General features: G+C 49.7%; 1 protein-coding gene and 1 non-coding gene across 4 annotated transcripts in view; both read left to right on the top strand.

Moving 5' to 3' along the window:
• The window catches only part of LOC101039537 (carbohydrate sulfotransferase 6), a 74,060-nt gene extending 61,505 nt beyond the window's left edge, over positions 1-12,555 (top strand). For all 3 annotated transcript variants that reach the window (XM_074406498.1, XM_010350610.3, XM_003939901.4), the window contains 2 exons: positions 7,251-7,325; positions 9,026-12,555. In XM_074406498.1, the coding sequence (XP_074262599.1) occupies positions 9,042-10,229 (1,188 nt within the window). In that variant the 5' untranslated portion in view covers positions 7,251-7,325; positions 9,026-9,041 and the 3' untranslated portion in view covers positions 10,230-12,555. The remainder of the gene's footprint in view (positions 1-7,250; positions 7,326-9,025) is intronic.
• Positions 12,556-16,265: 3,710 nt separating this feature from the next.
• LOC120362219 (small nucleolar RNA SNORA70) lies at positions 16,266-16,399 on the top strand. Its single transcript, XR_005578179.1, has one exon. It is a non-coding gene; the product is annotated as a small nucleolar RNA SNORA70 (small nucleolar RNA).
• Positions 16,400-17,076: the final 677 nt, after the last annotated feature.

The raw sequence follows: 17,076 nt of genomic DNA, 5'->3' as shown, positions 1-17,076 counted from the left end.
TAAAAAACTAAGTAGGATGTTTGCCTATTTCGTGTTGAGTTGTAAGAGCTCTTTTTAAATTCTGGGTACAAGCCCATTCTGTAGATACGATTTGCAACTATTTTCTCCCATCTGTGGGTGTTGTTTGATATTCGTGTATTTTTAACACCCAGCCAACTGTGTGAAAAATACATGCACATCAGAGAACACCCACAGATGGGAGAAACGCATATGTGTATGTCAGCTTTGTTACTTGTGATTTCCACTTGACACCATGTAGCGAAGAGCTCTAAAGTCGTGCTGCTAGGCTTCTGATTCCTACTCAGCAGCCACTGTCTGAATTCTTCAGCAAGTCCCTTTTCTTTTTTCCTTTTTTTTTTTTTTTTTTTTTTCAAATTTTTGAGACAGAGTCTTGCTTTGTCACCTAGGCTGGAGTGTCGTGGCATAATCTTAGCTCACTGCAACCTCTGCCTCCTGGGCTCAAATGATTCTTCTGCCTTAGTCTCCTCAGTAGCTGGGATTATAGGCGCACACCACCACGGCCGGATAATTTTTGTTTTTAGTGGAGATGGGATTTCGCCATATTGGTCAGGATGGTCTTGAACTCCTGACTTCAGGTAATCCTCCCGACTGACTTCCAAAGTGCTGGAATTACCGGCGTGAGCCACCATACCCCACCTCCCTTAATTTTTCTATGCCTCAGTTTCCTCATCTATAAAATAAGGATGATCATCAGGTCCATGTCATAGGATTGCTGTAAGGATCAAATCAGAAAATGGCTGGGAAAGGCTGGGCATGTAGGAAAACCTCATAGATGGTGTTTGCAGGAGTTCCTTGTTCCTGGCCCCCAAGAACACTCATCTCCCATCTTTCCTCCCTCCCTGTTTTATGTTTTATCTTATTTTCTGTTTTCTTTCTCTCTTCTTTCTTCCTCTTTTTCTCTTTTTAGCCTTCCCCCTTCCAAATGCCCAGGGCAGTACTAGAGCAGTTTGACCCCTGCGGTAGTTCTTAGTGCCTCGAGGCCACTGGGAATCTGTTTTTTCCAGACTTTGGAATTTTTTTTTTTTTTTTTTTTTTTTTCCGGAGACAGAGTTTTGCTCTTGTTGCCCAGACTAGAGTGCAGTGATACAACCTTAGCTCACTGCAACCTTCACCTCCCGGATTCAAGTGATTCTTCTGCCTCAGCCTCTGGAGTAGCTGGGATTACAGGCACCTGCCACCATGCCGGCTAATTTTTGTATTTTTAGTAGAAATGGGGTTTGACTATGTTGGCTAGGCTGGTCTCAAACTCTTGATCTCAGGTGATCCACCCGCCTTGGCCTCCCAAAATGCTGGGATTACAAGTGTGAGCCACCGCACCCAGCTACCTTTGAGATTCTTCAACAGGGATAGCCTCCGGCCAGCTCTGAACAGAGCATTCTAAACCTGGGTTCTATACCTAGCGTTACGTTTTGTTCCTTTAGGTTCTATGAACAGGGCTGGGACAGGCTGGTAACAGGAAGAGCTGCTGTGCCTTACTGTCGTTTTGGTGGGGTTTGTTTTGTTTGCTTTTTGTTTTTGAGACAGAGTGTCACTCTCTTGCCAGGCTGGAGTGCAGTGGCACAATCTTAGCTCACGGCAACCTCCGCCTCCTGGGTTCAAGGGATTCTCCTGCCTCCCATGTTGGCCAGGATGGTCTCAATCTCCTGACCTCATGACCCACCTGCCTGGGCCTCCCAAATTGCTGGTATTACAGGTGTGAGCCACTGCAGCCAGGTTTTTTTTTCGAGACAGAGTTTCGTTTTTGTTGCCCAGGCTGTAGTGCAGTGGTGCGATCTTGGCTGACTGCAACCTCCACCTCCCAGGTTCAACTGATTCTTTTACCCCAGCCTCTCAAGTAGTTGGGATTACAGGTGACTGCCACCATGCCTGGCTCATTTTTTTTTTTTTTGTATTTTTAGTAGAAACAGGGTTTCACCATGCTGGCTAGGCTGGTCTCGAACTCCTGACCTCAGGTGATCCACCCGCCGTGGCCTCCCAGAGTTCTGGGATTACAGGTATGAGCCACCACCCATGGCCTGAAGCTGCTGCGTCGAGGGTAGGCAGAGCTTAGCTGGAAGTTAGTGCTTCCCAGAGACCCAGGATTCCTGGGCTTCAGGTCGACCCTGCTATGGAAAACCATCTTGGGTTGGTTTTCCCATTTTGCTTTTTCCTATCTTGCTTTTCCCATTTGCACACAGGCATAACCATAGCTCCTTCCTAGGTCTTTCAGGCTGAGAAAGGGTAGGGATATTTAGAAGATCCTGTGACTTTAAGGTGCTCAGCAGAAAGCTATGTGAGCTATTGGGGAATTCTCCTTCTGGATGTGAACCACAGAGTATCTGATTGCAATTGGCAAATATTTATTCATGTCCTCTATTCATCTGGTGTTTGGGACAGTCCTTGAGATTCTTTACTTTTTATTGAAGTACGCCGTTCATCAGAGTGCAGCTCATGAAAGTTCAGCTTGGTGAACTTTCACAAATTGAACACACCCTTGTATTAACACCCTCAAAGAGAAACATGGCAGGGGCAGCCCCCAGAAACTCCACCCCTGCACCCTTCCCACCTCACCCCACCAAAGGGTTCCACTGTCACTATCTAATCACCACTCTTGGGTGTCAGTGACAGAAACTCATCTCCCAGTGACTTAAGCTGAAACCGAATGCTTCCCCCAGCTGAGGGGTCCGTGGATAAACCTTGCACAACTGCATTGAAATGGTTAGATGATGCTGTCAGCTTGCCTGTGAACCTTCTCTGCTGAGTTCTCTTCTGTGTTGAGTTTATACCCAGGCAGTTTCCTCTTCCTTTGTGATGAAGAAATTCCAGGATTGCCTTTGAGCAGATGTCCCATTCCTAGGTCAGTAGTTCTATGTGGGCTGGGGTGGTAGGGTCAGTGTGTGGAATATGGAGGCGAGCCCGTCTTGGGCCACGTGACTGGATCAGCCTCATCTGAGCCACATGCACTTTTTAGTGGGTGAGGGTGGTTCCCCAGGAAAAAGCCTAGAGACGGTTGTCAGAAGGAAAACAGGTACTGAGTGGACAGAACCAAGCAAGTCCAGTATACCTGGGCAGTGCCGATTCTCACACTACTCACCGGAGAACAGATGTTCTCTTGCAAAAAAAACCACAAGCTCAAGCTCCTGGTTGCTCACAGGCAAGAGGGGAAGGAAAAAACATTACAGGGCAGAATGGGGCATGCCTGGACAGGCACAGAGGAGGCATCCGCAGGGAAGGCTGAGATGCCTGCCTGTGGGAGTCAGGGCTGGGCACTCACAGCATGGGGCAAGGGGGTTGGGAGAGCTGGAGTGGGGCTTTTTGATGAAAACTGATGACTCCCGGCCTTCTGAAGCCTGGGATGTGGGAGATGAGGTCGGAAAGCTGAAGGCTGCTGAATAGGAGAATGGTAGGATCCGATGTGTGGTATAGGCACCCCTGGGGGCAACTGTACAAGACGGACTGAAGGGAGGCCGGGTGGTGGCTTTGCCAGAATCCAGGAGAGAAGGATGCAGCCAGGACCAGCATGACCCTCCCACAGCTGGATGTCCAGGCCATCCACTGGGACGTCATCAGGTCCGTTGACCGTCACATAGACAGATGTGTCTTCAGTGTCCCCAACTCGATTGTGAGCTCCACCAGGATTAGGATCCTGAGCACTGGCTTTCCTGGATTGAATCTTCTGCAGATCTTATCTTTTCTCTACTTTCCAACTTTATTTGTCATTTATGTTTTTTGTTCTACTTTTCACATCTTTTAAATTTTTCCTTTCAACCTTTCTAATATCTAATGCAATTAGCCCCAAGGAAAACTAAGAGAAACAAGCAAAAACAAAAAAGGAAGTGTTACTCTTAGTCATTGATGTGCTTCAGCTGTGAGCTGGAGTGTTTTGCTGTGGTTTTAGGTTTTTGATATTTTTTTAGAGAAAGGAGGTCTCGCTCTGTTGCCCAGGCTGGTGAGCAGTAGAGCGATCATAACTTACTGCGACCTTGAACTCTGGGGCTCGAGGTCCTCCCACCTCGGCCTCCCAAAGTGCTGGGATTACAGGTGTGAGCCACCGTGCCTGGCCTCCAGGCATATGTGATCCTTTCTCAAGCGATGTGTAGTATTTTGACAAAAGTACATTTTAAAAAGAGTTAATATCAAAAAAACATTTCTGTGGCATAAGGACCCCTGCTTAGGGTGTTCCTGGGTACCAAAGCGAGAGACAGAGCTTTCTGTTCCCTTTCTGGCCTTTTGTGCTTTTTAGCTCCACCCTTCTCCTGAAAAACATGTGATTATTTTCTTCACCATTATCATCACCATCAGCACCATTAATGACTTGTTGGAAGTTTAAAGTAGAATTGTTTCTGAGGTTGGGGGGCTGGAGAGGGCATCAGAGACAGGAAATATTACTGTCTTCTGTCTCAAAAAAAGAAAGAAAAAAAGAAACATGAGCTGGCAATTAGCTCATCTGTACCTTTAGAATTTTTTTTTTTTTTTTTTGAGATGGAATCTTGCTCTGTTGCCCAGGCTGGAGTACAATGGCACCATCTCAGCTCCCTGCAACGTCCGCCTCCTGGCTTCAGGCAATTCTGCCTCAGCTTCCTGAGTAGCTGGGACTATAGGCACCTGCCACCACACCGGCTAATTTTTGTATTTTTAATAAGAGACCGGGTTTTGCCTTGTTGGCCAGGCTGGTCTGGATCTCCTGACCTCAAGTGATCTGCCCTCCTTGGCCTCCCAAAGTGCTGGGATTACATGCATGAGCCACTACACCCGGCTTAGAACTTTATACATCTTTGTGTTCCCTCTTCCAAAAATTAAACATATAATAAATATGTTCCCCCCATAAAGAGAAAACTTTAGAGGGGAAGGAGATAGGCCTTCCAGGATGGGAAAGTTCACTGGACAAAGGCTTAGGAGTGTCACACCCACCACAGAACCCTGCAGGGAGAGTCTGCTTCTTGGATTTATATATATATATATATATATATACACACACACACACACACACATATACATATATATAAAATTATTTTCATCATCATTATCACCATCATCACTATTAATGACTTGTTGGAGATTTAAATATATACATATATATATATATATATATATATATATGTATATATATATATGGTTTTTTTTGTTTGGTTGGTTGGTTATTTTTTTGAGATGGAGTCTTGTTCTGTCACCCAGGCTGGAGTGCAGTGGCACAATCTCTGCTCACTGCAACCTCTGCCTCCAGATTCAAGCAATTCTCCTGTCTCAGCCTCCTGAGGAGCTGGGACTACGGGTGCCTACCACCACAACCAGCTAATTTTTATATTTTTAATAGAGACAGGGTTTTGCCATATTGGTCAGGCTGGTCTTGAACTCCTGACCTTAGGTGATCCACCTGCCTTAGCCTCCCAAAGTACTGGGATTACAGGCATGAGCCACCCTGTGCTCAGCCTATTTATTTATTATTTATTTATTTATTTTTGAGACAGGGTCTCACACTATTGCCTAGGCTGTAGTGCCATGGCACAATCTCTGCTCACTGCAGCCTCTGCCTCCCAGGCTCAAGCTATCCTCCACCTCAGCCTCCTGAGTACCTGGGACTACAGTTAGACACCACTGCACCGGGCTAATTTTTGTGTTTTTAGTAGAGATGGTGTTTGGCCATGATTCCCAGGCTGGTTTGGAGCTTCTGGGCTCAAGTAATTTACCTGCCTAAGCCTCCCAAAGTGCTGTGATAACAGGTATGAACTACTGCACCCAGCTGGCTCTTGGATTTAAGCCCCTGCCCTGTCTCTTTCTCACTGGGTATTCACATATCTGAGCCCCACTGCTTCAATTAAAACGGACAGGGATGGTCATTGCTGCCTCCTAGGGACTTGGGATGATAGCATTTAATCATGAAGACAAGAGTACCTCTCACAGGCCCTTCCTGACTGGTTCTTCCTAATGTTAAACCCTTGGCCCAGATGGCCACTGTGCTGAACGTAAGGCTTCTATCAGAAAGCTCCCAGCTAGGAACTGGTCTTCTGGAGACTCTGTGGCATAGGATGATTCAACCACTTTCCTAGTTCTTGAGTTTCAATAGTAGGATATTGCAGCAGTTCCTATAGTGTATGAGTCACTTAAGAAGACCTCAAGCTTTCCTGGAACACAGGTAACAAACACCTTGGCTTGAGGTCAAGATCCTACCCAGGCAAGGGCTGGGCTGGCCAGGGCAACCGTGTTTGGCCCAGAGTAGCAGGGTCCTGCACTCTGCAGGGAGCAATCACAGGTGTGAGAGGCCCACAGCCTGGGATCAGTGGTGCCAGGAGCTTAGGAACAGGAGCCCTGGAGTCCCAGCTTTCCCACTGTCTCTGCAAACCTTGGGTCCTTCCCCTGAAAAATGACATCATCATGCCCACCTCAGGGTTCATTGAGTAAATCATCCAGTGGACTTGAAGCACCTAGCACTTGTGATCATCAAAGTTAGCAAACATGAGTTCCCTTCTCCTCTGGTGCCCCATTGGCACTAGAGGAGCATTGATCATGAGCAGAGCAGATGAGTGGCTACTCTCCTCATCTTCCAGGTTTTCCCAGAATGGGCATGGGATCTGGAGTTCGCTGGTGACAGAGCTTTTGGGCATCTTCCATCCACCCTTGTTGCTTCCTGATGAGGGGAAGGAGCTGAGGTGGGATCTGCTCTGAAGTTAGACCCTGGCTTCTCTCAGTGGTGACCTGGACAGGAAGGAGAGGGAGCAAAGGATGCAGGAGCAAGGAGGAAACTTCCAGGCCCCTCCCTTCCAGAGTCCCCCAGCCTTGAGATCATTGCAGAAGCAACAGCTGCAAAGAGCAGAGCACTTTGGGACCTTGGAATGCGGGAGGCGGCTCTGTGTTCCTTCCACCCTGTGAGACATGCGTGACATTCTTAAGGTCCACTAAAAGGCTGGTGGTTGGAGGCCAGAGGATGGCCTGGGAGTTACTGAAATTGGAAATGGAGGTCGTCTGTGGGTGTCTCCTCTTGGGGGAGACTCCCCAGGGGGAGGAGTTCCTCCTCTCTAGATGTAGCTGAGCACAGGGACAGTAACAGTGATGGATGCATGTGTGTAAGAAATGCTTCCCCAGGCCCTCTCTTCATAGATGTTTGCAGGAGCATCTCTCACAACAGCTCTGAGAGGTTAAATGTTGCAAATCCCATTCTACAGAGATGGAAATCGAGCCTCAGGGAAGTTACATCGCATTTAGGGGTATCTTCCCCTGTAGAGTGTGACTCCGTCTCCCTCCTGCTTTACTAGGTGCTGAGGACCCTCCAAGCATCTCCCATGAAGTTGTGATCAGCATTGCAGCACTACCAGCAGCCCTGGGTGGTGGTGAGTCCCCTCAGCTGGCCGGGACAGTACTCTGCTGTCACCTCCCTGTTCTCTGGCTCCATCCCAGCTCCTATCAACTGGTCTCCTTGCAAACTCTCAGGGCTCCAGGACACCCACCCTTAGGAGTCCGTGCTGCCTTTAGCACTTCACTCCCCACCAGTGATGGCAACACTTGGTGTTCTTTGTCCACTTTGTCTGTTTGCTCATTTTTTTTGCTTCTGAGGAAGAGTCTCACTCTGTTTCCCAGGCTGGAGTGCAGTGGTGCCATCTCAGCTCGCTGCAACCTCCACCTCCGGGTTCAAGCGATTCTCTTGCCTCAGCCTCCTGAGTAGCTGGGATTACAGGCATGTGCAACCACACCCAGATAATTTTTGTATTTTTAGTAAAGATGGGGTTTCTCCATATTGGTCAGGCTGATCTTGAACTTCTGACCTCAGGTGATCTGCCTGCCTTGGCCTCCCAAAACGCTGAGATTACAGGCATGAGCCCCCACACCCAGCCATACCTCTCTATTTTTTTTTTTTTTTTTAATCATACAGTGTGGAAACACACACTGTAGCAAGTGCATGCCTCGGTTAGGGGCATGACTACCTGTCCCTCCTGTCCATCCAGGATATTCAAACATGTTCCCATTTTCCAGTAATCCACCCAAATCCTGTGTTATGTGCTGGTACCATCCCCTTTTACAGATGGATAAACTGAGTCACTGGATGATCCAATATGTGGTTTGAGATCACAGGCTGTGTATGTCAGTGTAGTATGGAAAGTTAAAAAACAAAGGAGGCTGGCTGCTGTGTCTTATGCCTGTAATTCCAGCACTTTGGGAGGCTGAGATGGGCAGATCACCTGAGGTCAGGAGTTGGAGACCAGCAGCCAGACCAACATGAAGAAACCCCATCTCTACTAAAAATACAAAATTAGCTGGGCGTGGTGGTGCATCCCTGTAATCCCAGCTACTTCAGAGGCTGAGGCAGGAGAATCACTTGAATCCAGGAGGCAGAGGTTGTGGGGAGCCAAGATCACGCCATTGCATTCCAGCCTGGGCAACAAGAGCGAAACTCCATCTCAACAACAGAGGGGAAAAAAAAAAAAAAAAAAGGAAAAAGATCACAGGCTGCAGTGGAAGAGCCTCAGGGAAACGCACCACCACACCCAGCTAATTTGTGTATTTTTAGTAGAGATGGGGTTTCTCCACGTTGGTCAGACTGGTCTCGAACTCCTGACTTCATGATCCGCCCACCTCGGCCTCCCAAAGTGCTGAGATTACAGACCTGAGCCCCCGTACCTGGCCATACCTGTCTATGGTGCTGTGACATCTGCCAGAGCACCCATCAGCTCCACCTAAAAGAGTTTCCTCACAGGAATTCTTAATCAAAAGACAGGAATTCTGTTTGAAATATATTTCACTCTCCAGATAGACAGTGGGTAGATAGTGTGGGTAGATAACTAAAAAGGTAGGACTCATATACAGACAGATTTCCCACTGCATTCTGCATTTGTACTTTTGCTCTCAGCTAGACTGGATCCTCAGTTATGTCTTAAGGCCACATATTCGGGAGAGTGTCCCACTGAGACCATGCTGTTCTTGGGAGGCTGAGGTCTGGTGGTTGAATCTGCTCCCTGCAGGCACCGGGCAGTAGCTGGGGCGCGGGATGGGCGTGCAGGCTGCAGTCCCTAACCGCTGCGCTCTCCTCCCTAAGGCCCCCGGCAGTCAGCATGTGGCTGCCACGCGTCTCCAGCACAGCAGTGACTGCACTCCTCCTGGCGCAGACCTTCCTCCTCCTCTTTCTGATCTCCCGGCCAGGGCCCTCACCCAGAGCGTGCGGTGAGGAGCGCGTGCACGTGCTAGTGCTGTCTTCGTGGCGCTCGGGCTCGTCCTTTGTGGGCCAGCTCTTCAGCCAGCACCCCGACGTCTTCTACCTGATGGAGCCTGCGTGGCACGTGTGGACCACCCTGTCACAGGGCAGCGCCGCAACGCTGCACATGGCCGTGCGCGACCTGGTGCGCTCTGTCTTCTTGTGTGACATGGACGTGTTTGATGCCTATCTGCCTTGGCGACGCAACCTGTCCGACCTCTTCCAGTGGGCCGTGAGCCGCGCACTGTGCTCGCCACCCGCCTGCAGCGCCTTCCCCCGAGGCGCCATCAGCAGTGAGGCGGTGTGCAAGCCACTGTGCGCGCGGAGGCCCTTCAGCCTGGCCCAGGAGGCCTGCCGCTCCTACAGCCACGTGGTGCTCAAGGAGGTGCGCTTTTTCAACCTGCAGGTGCTCTACCCGCTTCTCAGCGACCCGGCGCTCAACCTGCACATCGTGCACCTGGTGCGCGACCCGCGGGCTGTGTTGCGCTCCCGGGAGGCGGCGGCCAAGGCTCTGGCGCGTGACAATGGCATCGTGCTGGGCACCAATGGCACATGGGTGGAGGCCGACCCTGGCCTGCGCGTGGTGCGTGAGGTGTGCCGTAGCCACGTCCGCATCGCTGAGGCCGCCACACTCAAGCCGCCACCCTTCCTGCGCGGCCGCTACCGCCTGGTGCGCTTCGAGGACCTGGCGCGGGAGCCACTGGCAGAGATCCGGGCACTCTACGCCTTCACCGGCCTAAGTCTCACGCCACAGCTCGAGGCCTGGATCCACAACATCACCCACGGATCCGGACCTGGTGCGCGCCGCGAAGCCTTCAAGACTTCGTCCAGGAATGCGCTCAATGTCTCCCAGGCCTGGCGCCACACGCTGCCCTTCGCCAAGATCCGCCGCGTGCAGGAACTGTGCACTGGTGCTCTGCAGCTGCTGGGCTACCGGCCTTTGTACTCTGAGGCTGAGCAACGCGACCTTGCCCTGGATCTGGTGCTGCCACGAGGCCTGAACAGCTTCAGCTGGGCGTCGTCCACGGCCTCACACCCCCGGCATTAGTGGAGGCTACAGTTATAGAGGTCACCAGGCCTGGAGAGGGGAGTGCATTGTGCAGAGGTGGCTGGGGTGCACGGAGAAGCAGGTCCCTATATTGACCAAGGAGTTCGTGGTCCCCCCATGAAGTAGGCAAGGACTGCCTGTTTCTTTCCAGATTCTCAGTTTTTCTTTTTTCTTTTTTTTCTTTTTCTTTTTCTTTTTTTTTTTTTTTTGAGACGGTGTTTCGCTCGTTACCCAGGCTGGAGTGGAATGGCGCGATCTCGGCTCACCGCAACCTCCGCCTCCCGGGTTCAGGCGATTCTCCTTCCTCAGCCTCCTGAGTAGCTGGGATTACAGGCATGCGCCACCATGCCCAGCTAATTTTTTGTATTTTTAGTAGAGACGGGGTTTCACCATGTTGACCAGGATGGTCTCGATCTCTTGACCTCGTGATCCACCCGCCTCAGCCTCCCAAAGTGCTGGGATTACAGGCGTGAGCCACCGCGCCCGGCGATTCTCAGTTTTTCTTTGCATCCTCTGGAGCTGCCTTCTCATCAAGTGCACTCTTCGTGGAAAGCAACTCTTGCCCCTACCTCCTCTGGGCACAGGGAGTGCGTTCAGATGACTTGGCTTCCACTCAAGTGCTTTCTTTCCCTTTAACTTTCTCCTTCTGGGGACACATCCTGCAGCAGCTGAGGGGGAGCCCTCGCACTGGCTGGGAGTGGAGAGGTAAGGTGGTGATAGGGCTGCGAAAGTCTGTACATCACATCCACAGGCACACATGCACACTTGACCAAACTCAGAAGTGAAAAGACTTGTCCAAAATCACATGGTGAGAAGGAGGATGAAGGGAGGAGCTAGCTTTTTGTCTGGGGCTCCAGTGGGGAGGAGAGAACCTGCCTCCTGGGTGAGAAGGGTCAGATTTTCCCATTTTAATTGCTTTAGGGAAGAGCAGGCAGAGTCATGGCCAGGGACACAGCTGAGAGATAGAGGAAGCTGTGAATGTGAGACCAGAGCTCATCATCCTGGACAAGCCTGGAGGGAGGCAGTAAGTGGGAAAGGTGAGAGGGGGGTGGGGAGGCCTGAGCAGCAAGCCAGGCATAGGGCATGGCAGAGCAAGAGGGGGGCCGCAGGATCAGTGCCTGGAAGGCAGGGGCGGCCGGTTGTGGGGAGTGGAACTCATCAGGCTTGCCAGGAGATTGGAAGGGAAACGGCTCTGGGCTGGATCTGTCTTCCATTGGGATTACAAGTGTGAGCCACCTTGCATGGCGGAGGAAAACTGTTTATTTTGAGATGGAGTTTTGCTCTTTCGCCCAGGCTGGAGTGAAGCCACGCTATCTCAGCTCACTGCAAACTCTGCCTCCCAGTTCAAGCGATCTCCTGCCTCAGCCTCCGCAGTAACTGGGATTATAGATGCCTTCCACCACACACGGCTAATTTTTGTGTTTTTTTAGAGACGGGGTTTCACCATGTTGGTCTTGAACTCCTGGACTCAGGTGATCCACCCGCCTTGGCCTCCCAAAGTGTTGGGATTACAAGCATGAGCCACCATGCCCTGTGAAAAAATGTATTAACACAGACAGCTGACATCACTCAGGATAAGACTCAACAAAGTTATGCCTTGGAACACTGTCTTACACAGCATTAAAAAAAAAAAAAAAAAAAAAAAAAAAAAAAAAAAAACAATAAATTTGTAGAGAAATGACTGGACCAGGGATAACAGTTTTAGGCTTCCAAGGGTGGGAAATTATGGGATGGTAAATATCCAAGAGGAAGCTGTTGTAGCAGGATTTGTCTGCAGTGCCTCTGGAACTGCCTCTGGCTAGGCAGAGTTGAGAGTTGTCTCCAGGCAAGGAGAATTTATATCGTGCCTTTAGGCAGAAGAAGGGAGGGAAACCTGACCTTTTTCTGTACCTTCTGCTTGTTAATTGCCTTCAGCTGAAAATCATTTGTATGTGAAAGAGGCATAATCTGGATCACCCCTTCTGCTTTCTTCCACCTGAAGAGAACGTGCATGCTGCTCCTTTGCTTCAGACCTCTTCCTCCACCACAGAGAAAGCCCAGGCCAGCCTGCCAGACAAGCAGGGACCATGAGAAGGAGAGTTCAGGTGTCCGAAGCCTAGACCAGCCAGCCCCTCACCAGCCCCAGCTGATCAGCACGTGGCCACTTCTGTTACCTTCTACTAGCCAAAGCAAGTCCAGGGCTCACCCAGATTCAGAGGACGGGAAACAGTATGCCGCTTGGGAGAAGTAGCTATAGAGACACACATGAACAAGATCAGCTGAGTCCAGCACTGCCGGCCAAGTCAAAGACTTTAGGAGCAATAAAAGTGCTTATGATGTTTCAATCATTTGAGTGTTGGGGTGGTTTGTTATGTAGCATTGCCTGACCGATACAGTTGAAAACAGAGAGCTCTGGGCACCTGTAGCTTCCAACTTTCCATCAGGTTCCAGTCTGTGCCTCCCTGCTGGTAGGGCTGGAATTAGTCTCTTCTTACCTGTAGGCCCTGTGAGGCAGCTGGAAGTGTCTAGGCCCAGCAGTCACCCGCAATTAGGGGCAGGCATGCTTGTTGCCTCTGCTGTGGGTGTGAGAGCTCAGGAGGGGGCAATCGAAGCCCGAGGTGGGCTGATGGGTGCACAGGAACAGTGTTGCCTGGAATAGGTCAGAGAACCCACCGAGATCACACCACTGCACTCCAGCTTGGGCAACAGAGCGAGACTCTGTCTCAAACAAACAGAAAATAGTCCGGGCGCGGTGGCTCAAGTCTGTAATCCCAGCACTTTGGGAGGCCGAGGCGGGTGGATCACGAGGTCGAGAGATCGAGACCATCCTGGTCAACATGGTGAAACCCCGTCTCTACTAAAAATACAAAAAATTAGCTGGGCATGGTGGCTCGTGCCTGTAATCCCAGCTACTCAGGAGGCTGAGGCAGGAGAATTGCCTGAACCCAGGAGGCGGAGGTTGCGGTGAGCCGAGATCATGCCATTGCACTCCAGCCTGGGTAACAAGAGCAAAACTCCATCTCAAAAAAAAAAAAAAAAAAAAAAAAAAAAAAAAAACAGAAAATAAAAGAACCAGAGCTAAAGTCTTGATGAAAAGGATTGGGCAACTATATATTTTTCCAAGATGGCAATTCATACCAGCCAATCGAGCATTTTCTCCCTAGTGGGTAAGACCAGAAAACCTACAAATCTTGTGTTATTCTGATCCCAGTCCTCAAGAACTCCACTCATTCATTCAACACACATTATGGGTTGAGCACCAACCAGACACTGGGCTGTTGTAGGAGCTGGAGATAGAGCAAGGACCAAGACAAACAACAAGCAAAAACCCCAGCCCTAGGCTGGGTGCAGTGGCTCATGCCTATAATCCCAGTACTTTGGGAGGCTAAGGCAGGTGGATCACCTGAGATCTGGAGTTCAAGACCCTGGGCAACATGGTGAAACCCTGTCTCTACTAAAAATACAAAAGTTAGCTGGGTGTGGTGCCACATGCCTGTAATCCCAGCTGATACTCAGGAAGCTGAGGCAAGAGAATTGCTTGAAACTGGGAGGTGGTGGTTGCAGTGAGCTGAGATGGCACCACTGCACTCCAGCCTGGGCAACAGAGCAATACTCCATCTCACACAAAAAAAACCCCTGCCCTCTGGGAACTTGCATTCTGATGGTGGGGAGAGAGCTAATGAATGATAAGTGTCATAAATGACTACATTATTTTGCGTATTAGAGAGTGCCAAGGATTAAAGTGAAGAAGGTTCTGGGGATTAGGAATGTATGTGGGTGGGGGTGTGAGTTGTAATTTTTTTTTTTTTTTTTTTTTTTTGAGACAGACTCTTGTTATGTCGCCAGGCTGGAGTGCAGTGGCATGATCTTGGCTCACTGCAATCTCAGCCTCCTGGGTTCAAGTAATCCCCTGCCTCAGCCTCCAGAGTAGCTGGGACCACAGGCGTGCACCCCCCCACACAGGTAATTTTTGTATTTTTAGTAGAGACGAGGTTTCACCATGTTGGCCAGGATGGTCTCGATCTCTTGACCTTGTGATCCGCCTGCTTCGGCCTCCCAAAGTGCTGGGATTACAGGCTTAAGCCACTGCATGGTGTGAGTTATGATTTTTAATGGGGTGATCAGGGTAGGTCTTGGTGAGAAAGTGACATTTGAGGCCGGGCACGGTGGCTCACGCCTGTAATCCCAGCACTTTGGGAGGCTGAGGCGGGTGGATCACGAGGTCAAGAGATCGAGACCATCCTGGTCAACATGGTGAAACCCCGTCTCTACTAAAAATACAAAAATTAGCTGGGCATGGTGGCGCATGCCTGTAATCCCAGCTACTCAGGAGGCTGAGGCAGGAGAATTGCCTGAACCCAGGAGGCGGAGGTTGTGGTGAGCCGAGATCGCGCCATTGCACTCCAGCCTGGGTAACAAGAGTGAAAGTCCGTCTCAAAAAAAAAAAAAAAAGAAAGTGACATTCGAGCAAAGTCTTAAAGGAGGTGAGAGAGTATGTCAAGGGCAATAATGGGTAGCCTATCTGGGAAGAGGAAAGAGTTAACACAAAAGCCCTAAGGACGGGAGGCATCTGGCTTGTTGGAAGAACAGCAAGGGGCCAGGAGGTCTGATGTGATGGCCCCAAGACGGAGTGCCGGGAGATGAGGTCAGCAGGTATGGGGAGGGGTCAGGTCACAGAGGGCCTTGGAGGCCTTCAGGAGGACCTCGGCTTTACTTGGTGTTAAACGGAGGGCGTCCAAGGCCACTCTTGTTCTATTATGTCCCATGGGTGAATAAATAAACATAGATATAAATATGTCATATACATGTGTAATATGTCAGGTACCAAAAATAATAGGATAAGTACCCAGTTAAATCCATATTTTGTTATAATTTCACTGCATGTGTTAATATCCTGAATAAGTATAGTGTTGCTTTTGCAAGTATCTGAGTTTGGTTTAACTGAATCACACTGTGGTCTTCTGCAACTTAGGTCTCCCCTTCAAGTTTGTGGAATTTTTTTTTTTTTTTTTTTGAGATGGAGTCTCACTCTGTCACCAGATTGGAATGCAGTGGTAAGATCTCCACTCACGGCAACCTCTGCCTCCTAGGTTCAAGCAATTCTCCTGCTTGAACCTAGCTAGCTTGAACCTCCTAGCTTGAACCTACCTCCTGAGTAGCTAGGATTATAGGTGCGTGTTACCATGCCTGGCTGATTTTTGTATTTTTAGTAGAGACGGGGTTTCACCATGTTGGCCAGGCTGGTCTTGAACTCCTGACCTTGTGATCCCCCTGCCTCAGCCTCCCACAGTGCTGGAATTACAGGACTGAGCCACTGTGCCCGGCTGGGTTTTTTGTTTGTTTGTTTGTTTGACACAGAGTCTTGCTCTGTTACCCAGACTGCAGTGCAGTGGTGCAATCTTGGCTCACTGCAGTCTTGAACCTCCTGGGTTCAAGCGATCCTTGTGCCTCAGCCTCCCAAGTAGTTGAGATTACAGGTGTGCGCCACCACGCCCAGATAACTTTTTGTATTTTTAGTAGAGACCGGGTTTCACCACGTTGGCCAGGCTAGTCTCGAACTCCTGACCTCAATGATCCACCCACCTCAGCCTCCCATAGTGGTAGCATTACAGGTGTGACCCCCCTCCGCCTGGCCTCTCCCTCAACTTTGTATTTCTGGGATTCATCGTGTTGCTCTTCAGTATTACATCATTTATTTTCACTACTTTAAAGGAATTTATTGGAAATCATACCACAATTTTATTTATCCTCCCAAAGTTCTGGGATACACGTGTGAGCCACCGCACCCAGCCAAAATACTGGCTTCCTTCTTAACCTGCTCATTAAAATGTTGAACCATTTTGTCTACAGCTTGAAGGCAATTCCCTTACTCTTCCTGAGGACACCTTTTCTGTTTTAATCTGGACAGATGGCTTCTAGCACTGTTGCACAGAAGTCAGTCTAACACTCCTGGTTAAGTCCACCATTTCTTGCATTGCACATGTTTCTCTCTCTTGGTTAACGCTCTTTAACTTTGCTGGACCGCATCCTCAGCTTCCTTAGAAAGGGCCCATCAATGTGCAGCCAATTAAGCCGACCGAGTTCCTTTCCCTGTGGCGGCCCACTGCAATGGCTGCAAACAGCATCTTCTGTGGTAGTGTAATGCAGAGTGTTTCTTGTATAGGTTGCTCTAAGGGATCTTGGAGACAGGCCTTTCAGATGTACATTCGTGTCTCTGACCTTGCACTTGCCCAGTGTAGGCTCTGAACAGGCATGCGAGGTGCCTTTGGAAAGCCCCAGGGCCGTGTGTTTGGAGTTCACACTGGCCAACTTACCAGGTCCATCCCCATCAAGCTGCAGAACAAGGAGCATGTGATGGAGCCCTGCGCGGGTTCATGTTCCCTGGCCACCAGAAGATCCACACCTCAAAGAAGGGAGGCCTCACCAAGTTCAATGCTGATGAATTTGAAGACATGGTAGCTGAGAAGTGGCTTATCCCGATGGCTGTGGGGTTAAGTACATCCCTAGTCGTGGCCCTCTGGACAAGTGGTGGGACCTGCACTCATGAGGGCTTCCACTGTGCTGCCTCCTCTTAATATGAATCAATAAATCCTACTTCCTGACCAAAAAAAAAAAAAAAAAAAAAGAGAGAGAGAAAGAAAAAAAGGGCCCATGAAACCTACATGTTCTGAGCCTGGCAAGACTAAATGTCTTTTTTAAACCTGTCAGCGGCCAGGCATGGGGGCTCAGGCCTGTAATCCCAGCACTTTGGGACGAAGTGGGTGGATCACAAGGTCAGGAGTTCAAGACCAGCCTGGCCGAGATGGTGAAACCCCATCTCTACAAAAAATACAAACATTACCTGGGTGTGGTGGTGGGTGCCTGCAAT

Source organism: Saimiri boliviensis, chromosome 1 (assembly GCF_048565385.1).
Source record: "Saimiri boliviensis isolate mSaiBol1 chromosome 1, mSaiBol1.pri, whole genome shotgun sequence".
NCBI lineage: Eukaryota > Metazoa > Chordata > Mammalia > Primates > Cebidae > Saimiri > Saimiri boliviensis.
The sequence above is the reverse complement of the archived record's forward strand: the minus strand, read 5'-3'. Positions and strand labels throughout refer to the sequence as shown.